Source organism: Tachysurus fulvidraco, chromosome 15 (assembly GCF_022655615.1).
Source record: "Tachysurus fulvidraco isolate hzauxx_2018 chromosome 15, HZAU_PFXX_2.0, whole genome shotgun sequence".
In the NCBI taxonomy this organism is placed as follows: domain Eukaryota; kingdom Metazoa; phylum Chordata; class Actinopteri; order Siluriformes; family Bagridae; genus Tachysurus; species Tachysurus fulvidraco.
In genome coordinates, this window is record NC_062532.1 from 18,212,234 (window position 1) to 18,236,408 (window position 24,175).

The 24,175-nt window shown below is 37.0% G+C and overlaps 3 protein-coding genes across 5 annotated transcripts; all 3 read right to left on the reverse strand.

Annotated features, from left to right (window-relative positions):
• Positions 1-592: 592 nt before the first annotated feature.
• On the reverse strand, positions 593-9,248 carry LOC113652219. The gene is made up of 15 exons (XM_027161150.2): positions 8,467-9,248; positions 6,247-6,358; positions 6,092-6,170; positions 5,951-6,005; positions 5,567-5,707; positions 5,284-5,444; positions 5,089-5,187; positions 4,766-4,911; positions 4,242-4,407; positions 3,844-3,956; positions 3,664-3,748; positions 2,397-2,508; positions 2,243-2,298; positions 1,191-1,283; positions 593-1,038 (listed from the first exon to the last, which is right to left on the reverse strand). The coding sequence occupies exons 1-15, from the start codon at positions 8,570-8,572 to the stop codon at positions 1,033-1,035; spliced, it is 1,530 nt and encodes a 509-aa protein (XP_027016951.2). The 5' UTR covers positions 8,573-9,248; the 3' UTR covers positions 593-1,032.
• Positions 9,249-9,636: 388 nt separating this feature from the next.
• Positions 9,637-15,510, reverse strand: LOC113652125. Its single transcript, XM_027161040.2, has 12 exons — positions 15,186-15,510; positions 14,073-14,184; positions 13,886-13,979; positions 13,717-13,771; positions 13,458-13,598; positions 12,823-12,983; positions 12,628-12,726; positions 11,497-11,642; positions 11,190-11,361; positions 10,959-11,071; positions 10,521-10,605; positions 9,637-10,387 (listed from the first exon to the last, which is right to left on the reverse strand). Exons 1-12 carry the CDS (start codon positions 15,313-15,315, stop codon positions 10,331-10,333), a joined length of 1,365 nt encoding a protein of 454 aa, XP_027016841.1. The 5' UTR covers positions 15,316-15,510; the 3' UTR covers positions 9,637-10,330.
• Positions 15,511-16,785: 1,275 nt separating this feature from the next.
• ypel3 (yippee-like 3) lies at positions 16,786-22,965 on the reverse strand. 3 transcript variants are annotated; one of them, XM_027161179.2, is made up of 7 exons: positions 22,725-22,965; positions 21,414-21,465; positions 20,945-21,010; positions 19,114-19,232; positions 18,968-19,011; positions 18,776-18,884; positions 16,786-18,150 (listed from the first exon to the last, which is right to left on the reverse strand). In XM_027161179.2, the coding sequence occupies exons 2-7, from the start codon at positions 21,457-21,459 to the stop codon at positions 18,061-18,063; spliced, it is 474 nt and encodes a 157-aa protein (XP_027016980.1). In that variant the 5' UTR covers positions 21,460-21,465; positions 22,725-22,965; the 3' UTR covers positions 16,786-18,060. The 3 variants fall into 3 exon arrangements, with proteins under 3 accessions (XP_027016980.1, XP_027016983.1, XP_027016982.1); XM_027161182.2 differs by lacking the exons at positions 20,945-21,010; positions 21,414-21,465; positions 22,725-22,965 and adding an exon at positions 20,148-20,429; XM_027161181.2 differs by lacking the exons at positions 20,945-21,010; positions 21,414-21,465; positions 22,725-22,965 and adding an exon at positions 20,082-20,427.
• Between the last annotated feature and the right edge of the window lie 1,210 nt (positions 22,966-24,175).

The following is a 24,175-nucleotide window of genomic DNA, read 5'->3' on the forward strand; positions in this document are numbered from 1 at the left end:
GGCTTGATTTCAAAACCTAATCCGTTCATCTGCTAGTTACAATAATTATTTAATATCAATATAAGATCCAAAATGAATTCACAATTGGTCCATTTTTTTTAAATATACAGTACACATGAATAGTGTAAAAGTATTTATTTCAAGCCATATATCACATCATGTAAAGGTAGAACTCTGTATAAAAACACAGCTCGGTCTGCTTCCAAAACACAGACCACGCTGTTCCTGTTTTACCAACTGGTGAGTTAATTTCCAGCTCTTAATTAAATAGTTAAACAGAGCAACAAGCATTTAAGATTTTGTACTAAAGTTTTTCAGTGCATCACCAGTGCAGATGATTTCTGGACTCATAAAAGGTATACAAATTTGGTTTATTTATGCTTAGTAAAACTGTGCATAACCAATCATTAAAAACATATAGTGATACAGTGCATTTGTCACTCCAGTAGGTCTACAACACAAAACCTATATACATACATATATATATATATATATATATATATATATATATATATATATATATATATATATATATATATATAGATCTTTTAGCTTTTTCTGTGGACAGATAGATTTTTATAAAATATAATACATACATTCCTCTCATAAATATTGGAACAACAAAATCTTTTTCTCTTTAGAGTGAAGACATTTGTGTTTGAGATGAAAAGATGGACATAAGGAGAAAGTTTAGAATTTCAGTTTTTATTTCCTGGTATTTATATGTAACCCATTTTGCTGGTTTGAATGTCAGAAATTGATGTTTTTTTAATTTCATATACAACATCTTTAGCATTATACTGTATATAGTGTGGATTTATGTGTGTCAATTCCAATCATTTCGATAGGGCTTAAATCTGAGACTGACATGTAAACTATAAGTATGGCTGCACTTGTGTTAAAAGCTGTTTCTATTTTATACAAGATTGTTATTAGAACACATTGAAAACATTGTTTATATGAACATATTTGAAGGTCAAAATTCAGTTCAAGTTTCATGCCGCTGCGCTGGTCACCATTATGGAGAACTTGTCAAGTCTGATGAGACAAAATTGCACACACACACGCACACACACACACAAATATGTCATGGGAAATAGACTAATGGAAAAGCACCAGGTCAGACTGCTTTTTATTACATGGAACATTTTAAATGGAGACAAAGGAAAAGATAGAGATGTGAGTCTGACCTTACAAGGTGTGGTATCTTTCTGCAGCAGTGTGGTGTCTTTCTTCTCTGTTATCATATCCTTCAGAGGCACCTTGGGTGTCTTACGATGACTCTAATAAGAATTTCAGTATATCATGTACCCAGGTTAGCTCACCGGTAAGGACCCTGGCTCACTGCGACATGATAATATCACTGACATTTACCAACAGCAGTCAGGACCGATATCTTTGACTTTTTTTTTAAACATATAAGCATTTAAGAGATCAATGTATCAAATAAAAGTTGCTAGATTTAAACAAACCATATATAGAATGTTGAATAAAGTTAATAAATGTAAACACTAATGTAAGTAATCATTTGAGAGCTACAACAATGGAAACAAGCTACATACATCTGTAGATAAAGTTGGTTGAGAGGCTTTTCCAGTGGCCTGGAAATACTTTGCGATTAAAGAGGAGACAACCCATAAATTGGCCAACTCTCTGATCAGTACCTTAACTAAATTAAGTACCTGAATTAAAGAACGGATTGAGATACAGTCTGTAGAACATTAAAATCATATCAGTTTCTGTGTCTGTTGGTAATTTGTTTTTTCTAAGCATCTCTTTAAGTGCATACTTTCTATATTTATGAATATAGTGTATACTATTTTTGGAAAATGTATTTTTACTAAAAGTATTTTTTGTTTGTTGTAAATCAGCCTCATTTGTAGCTGCATGTTTGAAAGCTGTCTCAAAATTGAATTTATTATATTATATTATATTATATTATATTATATTATATTATATTATATTATATTATTCACAAATGTTATCTATATTGTTAAGGAATTAATATAAGGACAATATGAGTAAAGGAATCTGTAGTTGTTTTTTTTACTGTAGTGCTTTTAAAAGCCTAATAGTCAATTTGACCAGAACAGTACGAAATGGTCCAAAAGGTCCACATACCACAAGGGTCTAATCAAATAATCTTTGCCCATAAACATATAGGAAGAGTTCATATTTTTATACCAATAATTGTATTGCTTCTATTAAAATATCTATGTGCTGTTTGTGCCTCATGCCTCACCTCTAACAGAGGCTCATCATCAAAGTTGGGCTGCGGCTGGAACTTTCTGCACTTAACTTTTGCAGGAAAACACAAAAACATGGATTATTCACATGTCTGTGTTTCTCTCACTCTCTGTGAGATCATCCTTAATTGTGATCAAGAACATCTTTACCTTTTTCAGCCTTTGGTGCAGGAGGGGGCATGGAAAACAGCGTGCCTACACCTGGAGGCAGAGAAAGAGCTGATGGTGGTGGAGATAGGACTCCAAACCCTGGAGTTAGTTCCTGTTCATACCAGAGATACAGAAAGTTAAAATGAGAAAAAGAAGATGTAGCTATGTTAAGCTTTAAGTGAAAACAAGTTAATACAATAAAAAATGTAATGTAAAACAATGTCAATAGAAAGACTACACACTGTTTTATCCAAGATGCTATCTAGAATTTTAACACAAGCAGTATTTTTGATATGGTCCTACATATTTTTTCTCGGGTATTTGCTAGAGTGAGATAAAGAGAAAGAAAGGGAAGAATTGGATAGATAGAAAGAAAGAGTGACAGAGGAACAGAGAGATAGAGTTACAAAAAGACAAACAGATTGTGAGTGACAGACACCGACAGAGAGGAAGCTGAACTGTACATTATTGTATAGCAATTTATAAAAACACACCGCAACACGAACAACAATTCAAATACATATATAAATGGACTTTAATTTGGAGTTTGGAGTTTGATGGTTGTTTTCATTTGTAAATAGATCAGGGTTTATATTGATAAAGCTTCTTAGTGTAAAGAGTTTCTCTGAATGGCATAATGCGAAGAAAATTCTTAGAAATGTGGTTGTTTTCCCTTAAGATTAAAGAGAAGAAGCTAGTAAAGAAAAAAGTTATTCATGAAGCATTTTAACCCTTAAAAGAGCTCATGAGGTAAAAAAGTATTAAGAGTAGTGAGGAGGACTTAAAAAAGGCTTAAGAGTTTCTTTAGCAGAGGAGAAAATGGCCAAAAGTTGAAGAGGGGAAGAAATGTGTTGTATACAATATTTAATAATGATAGTAAGTTAATCGTTCATTCATACATAAAATCAACGGGCATGTGGTAGCCTAGTGGTTAAGGTGTTGGGCTACCAATCGGAAGGTCGTGGTGGATTCCAGGTCCACCAAGCTGCCACTGTTGCACCCCTGAGCAAGGCCCTTAACCCTCAATTGCTCAGTTTTATAAAAACAAATTAGATAATGTAAGTCGTTCATTCATTTATCAGCAACTGCAAACTCCAGGTTTTTACACAGCTTGGAGCTGTAAAATGGCAACTCTACCAACACACCAGCTAATTATTCTCAAGGCAGTACCTGATTAAAGTAAAAACAAATGCACATAGCCATAATGTATTTATTTTCTTAAGCACCCCTCATATACAGTATTAACCTATTTAAACACACATACTACCTTTTTAGTTTTCACGACCTGCTGCACATATTCCAGTTTTTCCTGCAACTCTCTCTTTTGTTTTCTGGACAGAGTCGGCTTAGTTCTATAGAAACAGCGACACAGATAGACATGAAAATGTCAAAGATGTATACATAGACCGAGCAAACATGCACCCAACACACACACAGGTTTACTTACTGAAAAAGGAGGAAAGCTAGGATGTTGAAAATTACAGAGAGTTGCATCAAGAAACCACATGTAATGAGCTGAAATTGCACTGGCATCAAATCAAGCACCATAATCACTGGAGCCTACAAAAAGAGCGCAAACAAAATTTATATTAGTATAAATCAGCAGAGTGTGTACGCAATGCATACTCACCATTCAAATTCATACAGTTACCAGAAATATGGATAATGTCTTTATGTCTTTGGTCATAAAATAAAACAGACATATGTACTGCAATGACACTATTTGTATCTGTTTAGTGCTTCAAATATCCACATTAGAGCAGAGTATCCCTTTAGAGCAGAGTATTTGTTTATCCCAAACATGTATTCGTGTTCTGTTAAATGCCTAATGCCAATGCCACTCACCAGATAGATCAACAGTGTCTCTACACCATAAATACCCAGTGCCTGTTCCAGCAGGTCCCTGTAAAGGATTCCCAGCATCAAGATAAAGAGCATGTGTATGCTGAAGCCCAGCAGGCCCAGGGAGCAGCTCAAACGCCAGGCTTTCCTTTTCTCCTGGAAATACTGCCTACATCAGTGATACAAGAGTTAATTTAATCAGGTTTACATGCCATTATTAATCTCTGTTTTGCTCCAGTAGTTACCACTAATGCTACTTTTGGGTTTGAATTAAACCGCACACTAGCATTTACGTCTTTAACATTCTGCCCTAGAATCAGCTTAGTTTTATATTTAGTTCATTTCTACCTCAGAATCACAAGAAAAAATGAAAGTAAAGAACTGTGCATCCGTACTTCCAAGAGTGTCGTCAGGTGTCTATTGTTCTATTTAAATCAATTCTGATTAAATTGCTATCAAACTAGATACCTGAGGACCCCATTGAAAAAGCAGTGAAAACATAACACGAGCACAGAAAGCTGTATTACTGGTCATTGTTGAGCGTATCAATAACAGCCTCACAGACGAGATCACAATCCTCCATCAGCGTATTCCGTGTGTTCTGTACAGTCTGTTTGATGGCCTCCTGTATGGTGTGACACACCTCCTCAATCTGATTGACACATAGACTAGGCTGTTGAAACAAACACAAAAATAACAACCAGCTATAAAAAAATCTTTATTTCCCACCATTTTACACTTATTGACATTTTCAATCAGTATAAACAAATGAATTATTTTATTATCAAAGATATCTGATTCTTATAATTTATTAATCCAAACAGAGGTGATTTTAGATCCTTGGTAGTACCTTGTTGGGATTGGGGATGTAGATTGTAGGCATGTCAAAGCCACATTTGTTAAGACCTGGACGTTTACACAACTCCTGCACAATCTGCATCATCACTCTCTGTAAGGAGCAATCACAACCTGCACTTAGTTCTGACAAAGTGTTTACAAGTAATAAAGAGACACAAGAAGCAACACTAACACCGCCACCGCTCACCTTTCTGTCTGACTCTCCTCCAGCTTCGTCAGCTTTGCTGAGGTAAAAGCGGAGTCGATCTCCCTGCTTTTCGTTGAGTTGCTCCACGATGTTAAGCGTGCGTTTGCACAGAGCCTGTCCCATGGGGTCGAAGAAGACCAGGATCAAATCGCACACATCACCTGAAGAGGAGGAACATAACCGTAACACATGCAGCTAACATCATATGGATAAAATGTCTAAGTAGTTGGACATGACACATAAAACAATTATGCAAAACACACACACACACACACACACACACCTAGCTGAAGGATGGCCTGGTCCACATCAAAGGGATACTTCATATCTCCATCCACCAGTCCTGGAGTGTTCACAAAAGTCACCAAACTGAAATGCTTCTGCTGAGAAGTGCAGATCTCAGTGCCAACATATTCAGACACACCTTAAACAAAGACAGACAGACAGACACACACTTTGATGATTTGCAGCCTTTCACTTACTGTAAATAGTCGGGTAGGTTTAGTCGCTTAAAGCAAAGTGTGTGCAAAACTTTAGCGTAAATGAATCCCAGATAATGCTTATAATCATTTTAAATATGCCTATAAATACGTACTGTATACACCGAGAAATATTATTATAGTTAAACCATTATAGAAACTTTACATTTAACATCTTCGTAACTAACCTTTAACCTCCTGAAGTGGCTTAAAGTGTGGATACATCTGGAAAGTTTCATTGCTCTAAAAGAGTGGAGACAATTCTGTAACGCACAATGCCAAATTTCACACAAAGTGAATCTCTGAATGAACAAAATGAACAAAGTTACCGTAAGAGACTTTCTCTCACACCCGCTAGTCACAAAAGTGAAGGCCTGCGCCTTGAAGAGGATTTGGTCTTCTATGTACCTACAACAAAATGTCTCAATGAGAAGCACATTCACTTACAATGCTTCTAAACATTTGTAAAATTGCACATATATACCAGTTGATGAAGGAGCGTTTTCCAGCTGAGTGGTTCCCAATCAACATCACGGTGATCTTCTTCCTGGGAGGCATCAGAGTCATGCCAACAGACTGAGCTATTGCTATTAATCCTACAAAAAGATTTCAGGTGTTAGCTATAAGACAATGAATAGATTTTTAAATAAATAAATAAATAAATGATTTCTTTGTGCCTAAATGATTACTGATTATTTTTTTTACAAATATTATAAAATATTACAAATTTGTTTGAAAAATATATTTTCTTATTATTGCTGAAAAAAATAAATTGCCATAGCAATTGCTATTGTTATTTGAAATTCTGCTTATGCTAATTCTTAATTCTGATATGATTGAACATTTCGGTACAATTTCATGATTGCCACATAAAAAAAGAAATAAGAATAAAAGACCAAACACCGGGGCTGTAGAAAGTGGTGCGTGTGATGACAACTGTGTATAGAGTGCATAGAGTGTGAATAGAACATTATTAATGTCTGAGGCCCAAAACAACATTTCTTCCTGTTGAGCACTTTCGGTGAGTTGAGCTACATGTGTTTGGCAATGTGCTTTTAGAGTTGTTTTGGTTGTCAAATATGCCTTAGAGATATTTAGTCTTGCAGTGTTGGAAGCCAGACGTAGCTTTCATTTGAGAGACGAGAAAATTTTGTTGTTGACAAACTTGTAACCTTTAGAATTATGTGGCATAAAAAAAAACAACTAAATAATAAAATAACAATTCAGACATATTCCCATTTTTTAATATTTTTTTTATACATATATAGGTATATATTCACGCACACACACACATACACACACACACACACACACACACACACACACACACACACACACACACACACACACACACACACACAATAACTAATAAATAACACATGAGAAGCTCAGTGTTTGAGGCTGAGACAAACATCATTGTGGAATTGTCTCTTGAATTGATTTGATTGATCAGATTCCAACCTTTTTTAAGCATATTTTGGATTTAAAATATGTTCTTAGTCTCTGTATTTGGTCTGTGGGGGGGGGGGGGGGGACAGAACCAATTCTGAATTAAAAAAATTAATCAAATTAAATTAAATATTACAATTAAAATTAAAAATGTTTACATTTCATACAAGTAACTGACTTGACACTTAACTGGAATATATAACCGGGCAAACAAAGTTAAATCTATATATATTTGGACTAATTAGTGGAAATAATAATATGCAAAATTTCAAATATACAGAGGGAAGGTTATTGCATAAGATTTTCAGAAACAACAAACCCGACTTGTAGTCACAGAGAAGATACAGGGAAAAGAAGAATCAGGTGAAATAGAGATCAATGGCTCCATTAAACAAAAGGTTTAATCTTATATAGGCGTTGAAGCCATATAAGCCACTTCTTTGCCCTTGGGTTGATTTGGGATTTGTGAATGGAATTCTTTTTCATCCTCATCCTTATTCCTTAAAAAAAAAATACAAATCAAGCCCTGCCTAAATCAAGCAGATTTGAATTTTTAGTCTATTGAAATTTGCATTGGAAAAAGACTTTCAAAGTCAAATGTGCCAGACACGACTGAAGGCCTTACAGATCAGCCTGGTCATTCTGAAGCAGAATTAACCCTCATTCTTTTATTGTGCAGTTTAATCTAAACCCTCATCTATTCATTCATCTGCAGTAACCTATTTATACTGGTCAGGGTTGCAGCAAACACCAAGTCTGACACATGAAAATTCACCCTGGATTGGAAACCCACTGGGACAAAGGAAAGAACATGTGAAAACCTGTACCGAGAGTGCAGAGCTCGGGATCAAGCCAGGGATCATGGAATTGTGCTGTCAGCATGGCTTAAACTTAAAACCAAATAAATGAAAGTTACATCTAATATGAATAAAAAAAAAGCTCTTTGGCTTAATAGATAACCCAAATACATTTTGTACTTTTTTTAATTAATGACTCTAAAAAAAATAGTAATATAATGGTTTAACATAGAAGGTGTTAGGTGCTATTTCATTATATAAATCTGTACTGTGCGTGTGTTTGTGTGTGTGAGAGAGAATGAGAGATTCCTGATTACTAACTAAAAATACTTTCCCACATTGAGGTCCTGAATAAACTTACTTCCTTTATCAAACATGGTCAATGTAAGATATTAAATAAAAGGCACAAGGCAAAGTGTTTAAGGCTGATAAAGTAATATGAGCTGATGATTCATTACCGTTGTCTGAATCCGTGTATATCTGTTGACAATTCTTCAGGATGCTCTCTTCCAAGGTCATCGATTCCACTCTTGATGCTTTCCTCCCTTTCATTTTCCTGGACATTTTTAAACCTCTGTGTCCACACAGTGATGCAGAGTAAAAACACTAAAGCTTTGGAGAGTGTGAAACGTCCCCAAAGAGTCGTCTTCATAAAGTCATGTGATTAACGACTGGTTTGCAAACCAAAACTACACCAATCCCCAGATCACAGGATGCTTTGCACTTCTGGCAAACACAAATTTGTTGTTTTTTTCATCAGCAAAGTTGAACAAAGTTTGCACTGTATATTGCACTGCACATTACACCGCAACTAGTTGAAAAAATTGAACAAATTGTTTGATCTTTCTGAATGCGTGTCTATGAGAAGACTGCAAAAAAATAATCGGTTTAAATCACACAATTTCTAAACACTCAAACATTACATAAGCTGGTTTGGCTATTTTTCCTCCCTTTTACCTGAATGGTTTAGATAGAAAGCATGAATTATCCATCACTGATTTTAACAATTAAAATGATTTTCAGAAAAAAAAAAGCAGCTGAATGTCATTCACTGAGGAGTCGACTCTTTGATTCGGCTCTTATAAAGGTGAACATTAAAATTGTGGTCGATTCTCGCCCTGACTCTCTTTCCCCTTTATTTGCACTATAATGCTCCCCTGACTGGCATCTCTAAATTGGCTAGAGTATACATATGTACAGAAGTGTTTCCCCTGACTTGTGCGCGAGTCTCTGGGAATATGGTTTCAGGTTCCCTACACCTCTGTGGATGGATGGATAGATGGAGTAGATTACTGAATGAATGGTGACAGGTGTTTGACTATCAGGCATGTAAAGAGGCAGCTGGGATGAGTGGGATGGTCTGCTTGTTGAAGGGGCATTCAGCTAACAGAATAATGGAATCAAAACACATTTAGAAAATGCTTCTGCAAGTCCAGAAGGAGGACAGAAGTGCAAATCCACATGCATAATGCAAATCCATAAATGTTTACAGAAGTGTAAAATTTAAGCAGAATTTTTTTTATTATGCAAAAAACAGCCAACAGCCCCCCTAGAGAAATCTGTGAAGAAGCAAAAGATATTTCACCTAATGCTAGGGACAAGTTTAACTAAAAAGGCAATATACTTGCTCAGATTGTATATTGTACTTTATTATGAGCGCTACAATAAGAAAACAGTAAAAATGACAAAGGCATACAAACATGGTTCCTTCTTGTTTAGTAAAATTCCTGTCCTTGTATGGCTTTTGTGTAAGCTTATTTTGTAAATGGTACTTATAAACATCAAATAAGCACTATTTCATCGTGTTAAAATCGTACAGTGATGAAGTGAGGTGTGCGTTTTATAAGCTTCATGCTGGAATCAAATAGTCTTAAAAAACACCTGATACATAACATGATGCACATAAAAGCAGTGCAAGGCATTAAGTTCAACTCACATGATGCAAAGCACTAAGGTTGTAGTGGAGTGAAATTGGCAGGTGACAAGATTCCATTTTTAGAAAAACTGAAGTGTGTGTGCCTTGGTTGGGACAAGTTCAAAGTGCGTGCCATAACAGTAACCCTCAACACATTGTGTTGACATTAATAATGTTTTCCTCTCCTCATAAATAGTTGATAAATTTACTTTTACCCATCAATGTTGAAACATGCTGGTGTGTATCTTCTGGAAGGTGATCCTAGAAAGCTTGAGTCTACATGACCTTTGTTGTTCTAAAATGCAGGAACGTTTAGTGGTTATTAAGATCCTCCCTGCTATTTGTTCATTGCTCTTTCCGTTCGTTACTCCAGTAGATCTTCAACCAAAAAAAAAAAAAATAATAATCTAGTCCATATCCTGATCACCAACACTCTGCCGCAGGTACTCCTCATACAGCTTCTTCTGTGGATTCACACATACACACAGAGGTTTAAAGATGCTGTACATTTTGCACTCAATAAAAAAGTAAAAATTATTTACATCCCCAAAATATAAATAAAAAACTAAAAAAAAAAAAAAACACACGACATGCTACCTTTTTAGATTTCACCACGTCCTGAACATACTCCAGTTTTTCCTGCAACTGCCTTTTTTGTTTTCCAGACAGAGTTGGCATGGTTCTGTAGACCCACAGAAGCAGATAAGTAAGAAATTGTCAGACACAATAAACACACACAATTTATTAGCATATATATTTTAATGCTTCTTGAAATCATTGATAAATCACAGATTTAAATGATTGAACATGTTAGTTACTATAGTAACAATATAAGCTTAGCCTAATAAACATTTTGACCGAGTTGCCGGAGTCAGCAAACCGTAATTCAATAACTTAAGTATAGATATAAATTGAGTGTTTTTACTGTTTCTTCCCCTCATTACTTTATCTGTCCTTTTTTTTTTACTTAAATCTTGTCAGATACTAAAAGAAATGGGCTCTACCCAACATCTTAAGGCAGACAAATTTACTAACCGGGAAGAGAAGCGAGCGAGGATAAGAAGGAGGAAAGAGAGCAGGACAAGGCCACCACAAACATACAGCTGTGTCTCCACAGACAGAGATTCAGACACCTTCACTACTGGAGCCTACAGAGAGTGACAGAACAAGAGCAAACAAATAAAGAACTATACACTGAAAAATTGCAACATGATAACTTCACTGGTTCTCTTCAAATGAAAAACACATGCTTATGCATGCACTCACCAGATAGAGAGAGAGTGTCTCAGTGCCCTTAGCACCCAGTGCTATCTCCAGCATTTCCCTTGACAGACTTCCGAGTACCAGAACAAAGAGCAGCAGTAACGGCACACTGAAGCCCAGAAGGCTCAAGAGACAGCTCTTACAGCGAGCACGCCTGTTCTTCACACTGCACTGCCTGTGAGGTTTAGTGCACGACAAATAAATAAATAAATAAATAAATAAATAAATAAATAAATAAATAAATAAAGAAGACCAGTGTGACACATCTCTATAGTTCACATCACATCCACATGTTCAGTTATTTTTTTACCGGTCGTTGTCGAGCGTATCAGTAACAGCCTCGCAGATCAGCTCACAGTCTTTCTCCAGTGTGTTCAGAGTGTTCTGCACAGTTTGGTTTATGGTCTTCTCTATGGTGCGACACACTTCCTCAATCTGATTGACACATCGACTAGGCTGTAGACAAAATAAATCAAATCAAAAGGATGAGATGCTGCAGCGACCTTGCATACAAGTATCTATGAACACTAAAATCACATGTAATAACACTTTGGGGGGAAAAAAAACTGCTGCTTGTACAACAGTACTAAATTTCCCAATCTGTATACATGAGCTCAGATAATGTATTGTTCATTGGTGGGTGACAAAAGTAAAAGGCAAGCTTTCCATCGCCTTGTTCAAACTCTCGGTCCTGATTACGACAAAAGCTTAGACAGCACACAAAATGCTTAACTCAAGATGAGTTAAGCATGTCTGGGTCTTTTTTTTTTTTTTTTGGTTGAATTGAAAATAGTCATTGATCAGGCAGTGAGCACACCCCCGACCTTCCAGTTTGCGAGTAAATAATATCTAATAATAATCAGTATAACAAGCTCAAAATGAGCAACATACCAAAAACAGGAAAAACTCTTTACAGTAGAACAAAACCAATATTTTTCTTATGAAAAATGCACAAATCCTACAGAAGTGTGCGCGTGTGCATTCATATGCATTTATAAAAGGAGTGACTGTCAATCACTTTCCTCAAATATGCCCTTAAATAAAATATATTTTATTTATAAAAACAATGGGGGAAATATCAAGGTCAAGTGAACTGCACAACCGAAACATTGTTGGTAAAAAACCTGTGTGAAGAATCATCTTAATGTGAATTTGGCTGATGTCCCATTCTCCAACATGGGAATGGGTGGGAATACATTTTACTTTAAATACGCCCTCTAGTGGCTTCAGACACATTTCACCTTTAAAGCCCTGTTGCCACGTCCACCCACACATCCAATCATTGGGCTCTTTATGTCCCAAACATAATAGGACTAATTATTAGCTGCATTATTCATTCATTCATTTTCTACCACTTATCCGAACTTCTCGGGTCACGGGGTACGGATTGTTTATTAACAACATACTTAATGTGCAAATCAAGGTCTGTTTTTGATGTTACCTTGTTGGGATTGGGGATGTAGATTGTAGGCATGTCAAAGCCACACTTGTTAAGTCCTGGACGTTTACACAACTCCTGCACAATCTGCATCATCACTCTCTGCAAGGAGAAATCACAACCCGCACTTAGTTCTGACAAAGTGTTTACAAGTAATAGAGAGACCCAAAGAGCAACACTAACACCGCCACCGCTCACCTGTCTGTCTGACTCTCCTCCAGCTTCGTCAGCTTTGCTGAGAAAAAAACGGAGTCGATCTCCCTGCTTTTCGTTGAGTTGCTCCACGATGTTAAGTGTGCGTTTGCACAGAGCCTGTCCCATGGGGTCGAAGAAGACCAGGATCAAATCGCACACATCACCTGAAGAGGAGGAACATAACCGTAACACATGCAGCTAATATCATATGGATAAAATGTCCAAGAAGTCATCGCTGTAACACATACTGTTACGGTCCAAATACTGTTAAGAATTAAACCACAACATTCAGAAAATCATTTTGCTACAAAAACTCCTCAGTATATAATCGGTATCGCGCCGCTCTAGTTTTCTTTTGGTTCACAATACCACAGTCCATAATACCACTATAATTCATTTTCAAAGTGGAATTAACGGTGTCCAGGAGCAAGTGTACAACTTTAACATCCTTTCGGTGAACAACTTCTAACTCCTCGTGAATTTCAGAAAGTGTCAAAATAAATTTCCTGTAATTTCCTATATCCTGTTTTTCTCCTGTATTATCGCTTTACAGATGTGCGACTGTGATGCAGCTAAACGAGCAACGCTGACGCTACATCAGTCTAGTATTCCGACACAAATATCAGCGCAAATCCCACCTAGCCAAAGGACGGCCTGGTCCACATCGAAGGGATACTTCATATCTCCATCCACCAGTCCAGGAGTGTCCACAAAAGTCACCAAACTGAAACGCTTCTGCCGAGAAGTGCAGATCTCGGTGCCAACGTATTCAGACACGCCTGAGACACACAGAGCAAAGAGTCAGTTCCCATTAATGTTCACACAGAGCAAAGAGAGTCAAGTTCACATTAATGATAAGTACAAGATATTATTTAACAATAAATTTAGGTTACGTACCTTTAAACTCTTGAAGTGGTTTGAAGTGAGGATACAGGTGGAGCGTTGCATTTCCCTAAAGAAGCAGAGGTGAAACGTCAAACCAGAAACAAATATGGTGATAATTTCCACCTCAAGCTCTTCCCATAAACGTCCCGATTTCACACGACATAAAATTGTATTTATTTACCGTCAGCGACTCCCTCTTACGCCCACTAGTAACAAAGGTGAAGCCCTGTGTCTCTATCGCGACTCCTGTCCTTTGGATGTGCTCCTCGATATACCTGAAACAAAATGTTTGATAAGAAAATCAGTAGCTTTCACAAAAACTCCTCACCCTCTAAAGTTTTTATAGCTAAACACATGCACATATATACCAGTTGATAAAGGAGCTTTTTCCAGCTGAGTGATTTCCCATCAGCATCACAGTGATCTTCTTCCTGGGAGGCAGCAGAGTCACACCAACAGACTCAGCAATCGCTATTAATCCTACAAATACAGGAAACGAACAAAATACAGATTAGATTATTTCACCCAAGTCATCAAACCTTAGATTTGGTGGGAAAAGCCTGGCATGCTGAACGGTTCAGTGCTTATAAACATTGTCAAGTCACAGGCAAAGGTTTGCACGCAATCAGTTTAAGATTAAGACAAAAAAATTGGGGTCTGAGTGGGGTCCTTTCGTCTGGTTTCCTCTTACCTCCTGGCAAACATGCCGGCAAACATGCCAGTGTGTGTGCGCGTGAGAGAGAGAGAGAGAGAGAGAGAGAGAGAGAGAGAACAAGAGGGAGGGGAGAGAGAGAACGAGAGGGGAGAGAGAGAATGAACGAGGGACAGAGAGAGAGTGAGGGACAGAGAGACACAGAGAGAGAGAATGAATGAGGGACAGAGAGACACAGAGAGACACAGAGAGACACAGAGAGAGAGAGAGAGAGAGAGAGAATGAATGAGGGACAGAGAGACACACAGAGAGAGAGAGAGAGAGAGAGAGAGAGAGAGAGAGAGAGAGAGAGAATGAATGAGGGACAGAAAGACACAGAGAGAATAGAGACAGAAGGTCAGTCACGTAAACAGACATACGTTTAGACAGAAGGTTGAAAAGATAAAAGGAAGGATAAACAGATGACGTTAATAAACGAAGACATTTTAGGAGATTAGTTTCATTATCATTATCACAGCCTTGATTCAACTTAAACTTGATTCATATCCACAAATATTTCACTTCAGACTGTAAAGTAAGAGTAAACATCATCAGTTCTTTCCAATCAGAGACACAGGCCTTTGTCCTTTCTGGGACAAAATTCACGGTTCAATTCAAAGTAACTTTATTTTCAGAGCCGATGAAGTTTATTTCGAACTCAAGTTAGCAAAGAACTAACTAGCCGGAGCGCGAGCCGGCTAACTGGTGTTAGCTTAGAACCAACCGTCATTAGCGCTGAAGATAACGTGTAAAAACTAATAAAACATCTTAACTAGGGGAAATATATTACCGCTGGCTGTATCGGTGTACATCTGATGGCAGTCTTTGAGGATCCGCTCATCGCAGGACACGCTGCCCGACACCGAGTCCGCGTTTGCTGCGTTTCTGCTCTTCATTTTCCCAGACGTTTTTCCCGACATTTTCTGACGTAGCTACAAAGACTTAGACTGTAAAACTTCAGGGAAAAATACTACAAAAGCCGTTAAAAACGAACCCGAGAAGGACGAGTACTTAACGGCTGAACTGAATTTAAATCGGCCCGGTATGCTTAACAGCGCCGGCCACGTCAACCGACGCTCGCGAAGTCGTCTGGGATTTGTAGTTATCTTCTGATTGGTTCACGGCAGATCCCGTAACCTAAATATGATCGACATTTCTATGCGCGTATATACAGGGTTGTACGGTAAACCACATAGCTAGTCTCAATTTGTCCACTAGGGGGCAATATAGTGCATAAACAGGACCATGAACACGCCTGCTGACAAAATGTGCTACACACGTGCAGAGTAATTGTTCATTATTAAGATCAAATCCGATGATGATTTAAAATATCTAATTTTAGGGGTTTCACGGAAATATTTTTTGCAAACACAAGGTGTACAGTTTTATTTGTGACTGTAATATCATTGCCTATTTTGTCTAGAAAAGTGTGTGAATGGATGGATGTGTGTGTATATGTACCATGTAATTGTGCCATGTAATGAGATGACAGTCTCCAGGTGTCCTCCATGAAGACGGTCTGTTAAGGTCGGAGTGAAAGATCTCAAAATGTCCCACACAGAGCCCTGACTCGAAATCTGCTACACCGAACACCTTTGGGATGAACTGGAACACTGACTAGAGAACTCCTCATCCATCAGTGTTTGAGCTCACTGATGCTCTTGTACCTGAATGAACACAAATCCTTACAGCCATGCTCCAACATCTAATGGAAAGCCTTCCCAGAAAAGAAGAGTGGAGCTTAGTATAACAGAAAATTAACAACTCTGTAAATATCAGTATTAAAATTAATGCCACGTCTTTGGAATAACATGCTCAACAAACAAATTTTGGTGTTACAGTTAGGTGCCACATAGCATTGGCCATATAGCCTACCTTTTAGATAATTATCAATATATGAACACAGTTACAAGGTGGTGGTGTGTTATTGGTTATTAAACCTTTTTGTTGTTGTTAGGCCATACTGATATTGGACTAGTGAAATGTGGCCCATTAACCTTGTTTATCAGTAGAAAAAAAGACTATGGAACTTCTGTATCAGCAATAGTTCCTAGTTTTCCTGACCTTATACTTAGGAAGATCTAGCCATATATTTACTATTTTCCATTATTATTAGTAGTAGTAATAGAAGTAGTAGTAGTATTAACGGATGATGTAATTGAAATTTAGGCTATTTAAAAATTACCCTTTTACAACAGCCAGGAAATAGGTTTCCTAAAACGGCACAAAATTTTAACCACAAACAACCGACTTCCATAAAAAACGTTTCCACATGCAAACATAAGCCAAAATGTTACATTGCACAAAAAAAATCAAACATTTGAATCAGTAAATTGAACCAATTACTAATGCAATTGATTCATAGCAGACAAAAAGAAACATTTCACAAGTAGTGCTTAATGAGTCAGAAAAACTGCAGGTTATGTGCAGGACCCAAATTTATTTGTATATTGAACCACGTATTTACATAGTCTTGGTAGACTGACAAAAATATTTCAGCTTGTCACACAGTTGAAGTTGCTTTGAATAAAAACAATGGGCAAATTGTATGAAGTTTTAGTAAACACTTTATCCTTGTCAGGGTTATAGATGATCCATGATGTGACTCTGTTGTCTCACACAAACACACTCTTGTGAGAGGAAACTAGAGAACCCGTGAGAAACCCACATGGGCACCGTATCAGCATGCACAAAAAAGCTCACACGCTGTAACCAAAGCTCAGCCCTGAATCCTGCTACGCCAATGCAACTCAACGAATACACACAGCATTTAAAAAACATTCATAAGCAGTCATAACACCACAACACGAATAACAACCCTTATCTTTATTTTTATATTTTGTATTTACATAAACTAAAGTCAACAGTCATTCATCACAATGTAACATCACATCAAATGATAAAATAAACCTAAATTATTTAGCATTTACAGACATTTACTACAAATTCTCTCATATTCTAACATGATCAAAATGACTGTCTTTTTTTTTTTTATAGTTTCTCAAGCAAAAAAGTCACAATTACATTCTAAATTAAGCTGTAACTGATGTCTTGTGGACAATGTACACCATATGGCCTACATGCTACAACCAGCATTAACATGATTCCTTTTATACCTTGAAACATTTAAAAGAAAAATAGCAAAAGATTAAGAGAAACACTTTCACTAGCTCACACACAGACACAAACACAATCACAGTCTCATACACACATTGCACATTGCCTTCAGTCTCTCAATGCAGTTCACACTGAAATAAAAATGATACCTCGAGTGGTAAATACCACAAAACAATGCAGAGTAAATCTTTTATCCAAAACAATCATATCTGCTACCTCGTGCTTTTAATTCTGAACCTAATAATGCTAAATAACATCACTGGACCTTTCAATAAAGGTCAATATTTTGCCCAGCTTTGTGAATTACACTTAAACTGGATATGAAAAGCTGTTTAATTTTAATATTGTATTTCCAGCAAAGTTTTTTGAGCTCCTTTTAAGCTGTTTTTTGTACATTTCAACTACTTAGCTAAACTCATTTGATTGATTTTCACATATTAATGCAAGACCGATGAATCGAGTTATCAAGAATGGGGAAAAAAGTGCTCAATAGTAATGCAAAGTCAAAGTAAAAAAGTGTATCATGCTGACGGTGGGCAGCAAAAGCTTTAGTCCCAGCCATTGTCCTTAATCATGTGGGAAAGTTCAATGATGTACTTTCCCTCCTTATACTTCTGACTCAACTCGAACGCCTGCTCCTGTAGAGACACAAATAATCACGTCAGAGTTAAAGCACTTTACACACACGGTTGAAGCTCAGAGAACTCTGTTATATACAGTAAGAGAATATTTTAGCATGTTTACATGTAGATAAATAAGCACGTATCTGCAGGTAAAAAAAAAAAAAATTTCATGAGTCGATGAAATATCTGAATAATTTTAGAAATGCTGTATAATTTATTTATTTTTTAATAATTAAACTGTTAACTGTGGATGTCTATGTGAAAAATAAAATTTGAGAGCAACACTGACAGCCAAAACACACCAAATAATTTTCTAAATTTACCCAAAAGATTAGACATTTTACATGATGTGCATAACTAAAAATTTTAGTTTTTGAAATCACACAACATTATCAGGTATAAAGTCTTTGCGCTCATGATAAATGCATAACCGACAGGTTTCATCAATGCAAACAATATACGTCTAAATCTATCATGTTGGGCACTTATGAATAGTAAATTTCGGTGTAAAGTGACTTGTTCAAACACTGTAGGCAAAGAAAACTGTTGATGTTTTAGAAAACTAAACAACAGAAACAAGAATCAACAGCACTGTGGTGCAAGACATGTACACATGTTGTGTTTAGGAGGGTGCGCTTACATATTTCCAGCCCAAAGTGGTGTGACAGTTCTCACAGTAAATATCAGCCACAGCATGAAGTCCAGTCAGCAGCACCCTCTCCTCAGCCGGACCACAGCCTACGTTCACCCTGAAATCAAGCGGCACTGAATAAGACACCAACCAAGAGGACACAACATACTAAATTTGCTTTACATACTGTCAGATACTCACACTGAGTTGAACAGGTAGGCACGGCCCTGGCTCCCTTGGAAAGACTAAAAAAACCCGAAAAAGTTTCTCAATCTTGTGCTTGATAAACGAGGCTATTTTTCTATATTATGATAATCGCATTTTTATTTTACTTTATATCAGCTCACCTTGGAGATGAGCTCATCGTGATTGGCTAGGTGAGCACGACAGTGAACACAGCTGTACCGGCGGTGACAGGAGTCGAGGTACGCCTGAAAAGTTTTGGCTTTAGTCTCTTTCACCATGGCTGCATAAAAAAAAAAGAATAGTCAAGTGATCAAACTCCAGAAATATGAGATAACCAACCAGACTTTCAGAACAACATTCACATGCAGTGCAGTGGTTTGGTCACAGTGCAAGACATCAAATACTATTATTATTATTATTACTACTACTATTATTATCATGATAATTACTTTTATTTATATTCTTATACCTATCCCACCTGCTTGCCTGGAACCCAAATCAACTTATTAACAGCTTTAGAAAACAGCCAGAAATTTACTGTACACATTTAAACAAAGAGGAAACAAACATATGAATTTTTCAGCGTAGAATTTTGTCTACACTGACACAAATTCAATTGTTTGAAATGATACAAGACGTTACTTTTGTGACCTTTAAAATCTGGTGTGTGTTTGTTTATTTATCAGCAGGGTGAGAAACTAATTTGAGCTACACTTCCGGGTTTAATGATCATCAGAACAGACACACACACACACAGTCTGACCTACTTGGCCTGGTAGCCTTCACTGTAGCTGGGCTAAGCATTGTAGGATATCTGTAGCATGCTTTAATATCACATGTAAGATTATTATTGTTATAAAATATAACATATGCAGTAAAATCTGTAAAACGTCACAGGCCTCGACATTGCAGCTATAAACAGACAGACTGCTATGCAAACAGACTACAATAAAAACACATTACACTTGCATGTCAGATCCTTAACATGGATATCTATGAGTAGTCGTGCGGTGCAAAAGCAAGATAGTGATAACGCGGAAATAAACAAAAACAAATAAACAAACAGAACGTGCACGAGACCGTCAGGGTCTATAAACAAACAGCTACATAAACATTAACGCAGACTCACCGAAATATGAATAACTTGCGATGGCTGAGGTATAAATCCCACAATAATAACAACATAAAAACGCACCCAGTCAGCTGAAAGACATCAGAAGTCGACGTTGTTATGAAAATCTTAACGTCACTCGTGTTTTTTTTTTTTCTCCCCTAAACAAGCAGACAAGCGTGTTACTGCGGAGTCCCTCCTCTTTCCTCCTGTACTGTCCGCCTTCAAACCTCCTTAAAACCCCGACTCCGAGCCCCAACAATAACAACACGATAAACGTTCACGAGCTCACGAACGGCGACAAAACAAAACGTTTTCTCTTGACGTGTGTTTGTTTGTTTGTTTGGTGTTTTTGTTTGTTTACCGCGACGCCTTAAATAATTTCACCGACGTCACGTGGCGTAAAAGTGAGCCGCCTCTGACCAATCAGAATTAAGAGAGCGAATTCCCTGAACAGCGCCAACCAATGAACTGCAGCCTTGCGTGTGATGTCACGCCTCCGAGACGTCAAAACATGGTCTGGTTTCAAAGTTTGCGATCAACACGTTAAACCAAGCAAAGTTAGCCTGAAGGGTGCGATGTTAAAGCAAGATAAACAGCAAACTATCACACCGATATAAATGAATTTCTTAGAATAAAACATTTAATCAATTAATAAATAAATAAATAAATAAATAAATAAATAAATAAATAAATAAATAAATAAAGTTACAACAAATGACAACAACATATCCAGGGGCGATTATAGGGTCAGAGCTTATGGGATGCTTTTTTTTTTTAGACCTTTTCAGAACACCAGCTTATAGGAGTACGAGTAGTTACTGTTTTGCTTGCCACAATTCATTATACTGTATGTCAATTTATTGTTGTTGTTTCCTCACCTGGTTCTTCCTGCATGCTCTCCCTTTCCTTTTCTTCTTCTCCATCTTCCTCTCTTTCCCTTGGCACTGACAATCATACACAAATATATTGTAGGCAGGAGGTCAGTTTGTCATGTCACAAAAATGTTATGGAGACCATTTACAGATTCTAAGGATAATATCCAAAGGCACACAGAGGCGTGTCATTTTAAATGTCTTTATTATTATTATTATTATTATTATTATTATTATTGGGCTTAGAAACTTTTTTAAATGACAAATTCCTTTCACAAGAGAAGCTGTATTCTCCATTGTAGGTTGGAAATAAATAAAAAAATAAATAAAAGCAGGGGACCATTGCCTAGATAAGTAATTTGATAGAACAACAGCTGGTTTGCATTATCTGTTACTTTAGCTGGCTTAACACTTTTCAGAAGAACAAAAAAGAAAAAAAACAAGACAGAGGTCATTATGGACTGTAGTCTCTCACCTGAATGTGTCTTCTTTTTTTTTTTAAAGAACTGTCGCATGTCCATTGCTCACTGGCAGGCCACACACACACACACACACACACACACACACACACACACACACACACACACACACACACAGAGAGAGAGAGAGAGAGAGAGAGAGAGAGAGAGAGAGAGAGAGAGAGAGAGAGAGAGAGAGAGAGAGAGAGAGATTAATGCTAGGAGTTCAGGAGTTAAGCCTGGTTCAGGTTAAATCCTATGTGTGTGAGGAATGAATAAATACAGCACAAGAAAAACATTAAACTTTCTATAATTGTCTAGTCTGATAGTCAGCCACAACTGAAAAATAACAGATATAAATCATTAGGAATGAATAACAATTCATTTAAAAAGCCACAGTGGGTGTTGTCACACATACTGGTAGAATATGTCATTTGTTTTCACTCTGGGAAACACTTATTATAGGTGTACCATGGTGATTCAGGATACTGACACAGCTTTGGAGCAACTTAGTTGATTCATAACACTACATAACGGGTTCTCACTCTGTGTGTGTTTCTCGTTCTGAAGCATCCCTAAAAAGGGGCTAGCCTTGTTTACATGAACATGTCCATGTAAAGTTACATTTAATGTTATGGAGACGAGTCAGCTATTATTATTATTATTATCACTTATCACTTATGTTATAGCAACTACATTGTTTGGCCAAAGTATGTGAACACCTCATCATCACACCCAGCATATACTTGCTGAACAGAAGACTGAAGATCAGATACGAATGTCTGGGGTGAATTCAGTTCATCCAACACAAAGGTGTTCAGTTAGACTGTTTTCATGGAGCTCGCTTTGTGCACAGGGAAGCAAACATGTAATGCTACAGCCTACAAAAACATACTATAAAGATTTTTTGTTTGCTTACAACTTTGTGCCAACCGTTTGAAGAACATTTATGATGGTCAGAAGTCCACAAAAATTGGCCATATAGTTTATTAAACAGTCTTCCTTCATCTATTTAATATTATTTACTGTTACAATACACTGGCACTGGAGACTCCTTCCATATGCAGTAAAATCTGTAAAAAGTCACAGACCTCAACAGCTATAAACAGACAGACTGCAATGCAAACAGGATACAATAAAAACACATTACACTTGCATGTCAGACCCTTTACATTAATACCGAGGCGGATATATGAGAATAGTTGTGCAGTGCAAAAGATAGTGATAAAGCAGAAATAAACAAAAGCAAACAAACAAACAAACAGAACGTGCACAAGAAAGTCAGGGTCTATAAACAAGCAGCTACATAAACATTAAAACAGACTCACCTAAATATGAATAACTTGCGGCTGAGGTTTAAATCCGACAACAATAATAAAATAAGCACCCAGTCAGCTGAAATCCCTCCTCTTTTCTCTTTTACTGTCCGCCTTCAAGCCTCCTTAAAACTCTGAACAACAACAATTACGAAACCAAAATATTTGCTCTGGAAATTTGTGTTTGTTTGTTTGTTTACCGCCCCGACTATTTTTTTTTCACCTAGATAACGTGGGGTAAAAGTGAACAACCTTTGACCAATCAGAACAAAGAGAGCGAATTCAGTAAACGATGTTAACCAATGAACTGCAGCCTTTTGTGTGACCTCACGCCTTCGCGATCAGCATAAAGTGAATTACGTCACGTCTTCGTGATCAGAATAAATTTAATTACGTCACGCCTTCTCGATCAGAATAAAGTGAATTGCGTCACACCTTCTCGATCAGAATAAAGTGAATTGCGAATGTGAGACGTCAAAACATGGTCTGGTTTCAAAGTTTGCGATCAACAAGTTAAACAAAGCAAAGAAACTTTGAAGGGTTCGATGTTATAGCAAGATAAACAGCAAACTACCACACCGATAAAAATTTGTTTCTTAGAATAAAACATTTGAAAAAAAAGTGTTTCAACAAATGACAATCTTATCCATGTAACGTTACATTTAATTTCTATTATCATTTACGTTATAGCAACTACATTGTTTGGCCAAAAGTATGGACACCTCACCATCACACCCAGTATATGTTTGCTGAACATCCCATTACAGATTTAGTTCCCGTTTGTAAGTAAACCTCTTCTGGGAAGTTTTCAGCAGGATGTTGGAGTGTGGTTTGTAAGGTTGTGTTCATTCAGCCACAAGAACATCAGCGAGATGTTCCTTGAACTAGCATAAATGTAACAGCGTAGCTTGTTATGTTACAGGAGAGCACAAAGTCCTCTTTTTCCTGTCATTCTAAACATATTTACTGTTAAAAAAAACACCAGGGGCGGTTCTAGGCCTTTTTTAGGGTGTCTCCATCCCCCCCTGTCTGTGATCTCAGCCACCCTAGAACTAAAAGTATAATTTTTACTTTCATAAATAAGCAATAAAAATTACGTTAAAATGCAGGACATGTCGTCGACGAGAAAGTAAATTATTTATTTTTTACTTTGCTTTTACGCGCGTGCGTTGTAGTCTTTCAAAAGTGCGTCATCAGCTGTCTGCTTTATTTGAACGGAGAAGCTCAGAGTCAGCCAGAGCTGTAGGCGTTTATCTATAACATTAATCGGCGGAAAACCGCAAAGACTGCAACCAAAAGCAGTGAAATTTCACAATTCTTATTACCAGAGTTGATAGCACAAACAAAATATTTATGCAAACAATCCATTCAATACTAAATAAAAATAACATTTATTGATGTGGTCCTTGTCTTGTGAATATTTTTTTAATTAATGACTTATTGGACATTCATTGGACACACTG

Coding starts and splice junctions, on each gene's coding strand:
- LOC113652219 (XM_027161150.2), bottom strand. CDS start 8,572: ATGTCCAGGAAAATGAAAGGGAGGAAAGCATCAAGAGTGGAATCGATG. Junction 6,171..6,246: donor AAACGCTCCTTCATCAACTG/GTATATATGTGC, acceptor ATTTTGTTGTAG/GTACATAGAAGACCAAATCC. Junction 2,299..2,396: donor TGCACCAAAGGCTGAAAAAG/GTAAAGATGTTC, acceptor TTCCTGCAAAAG/TTAAGTGCAGAAAGTTCCAG.
- LOC113652125 (XM_027161040.2), bottom strand. CDS start 15,315: ATGTCGGGAAAAACGTCTGGGAAAATGAAGAGCAGAAACGCAGCAAAC. Junction 11,362..11,496: donor GATACGCTCGACAACGACCG/GTAAAAAAATAA, acceptor TAAACCTCACAG/GCAGTGCAGTGTGAAGAACA. Junction 11,072..11,189: donor AGACACTCTCTCTCTATCTG/GTGAGTGCATGC, acceptor CACTCTCTGTAG/GCTCCAGTAGTGAAGGTGTC.
- ypel3 (XM_027161179.2), bottom strand. CDS start 21,459: ATGGACATGCGACAGTTCTTTAAAAAAAAAAAGAAGACACATTCAG. Junction 21,011..21,413: donor AAAAAAGAAGACACATTCAG/GTGAGAGACTAC, acceptor TATGATTGTCAG/TGCCAAGGGAAAGAGAGGAA. Junction 19,012..19,113: donor ACGATGAGCTCATCTCCAAG/GTGAGCTGATAT, acceptor GGGTTTTTTTAG/TCTTTCCAAGGGAGCCAGGG.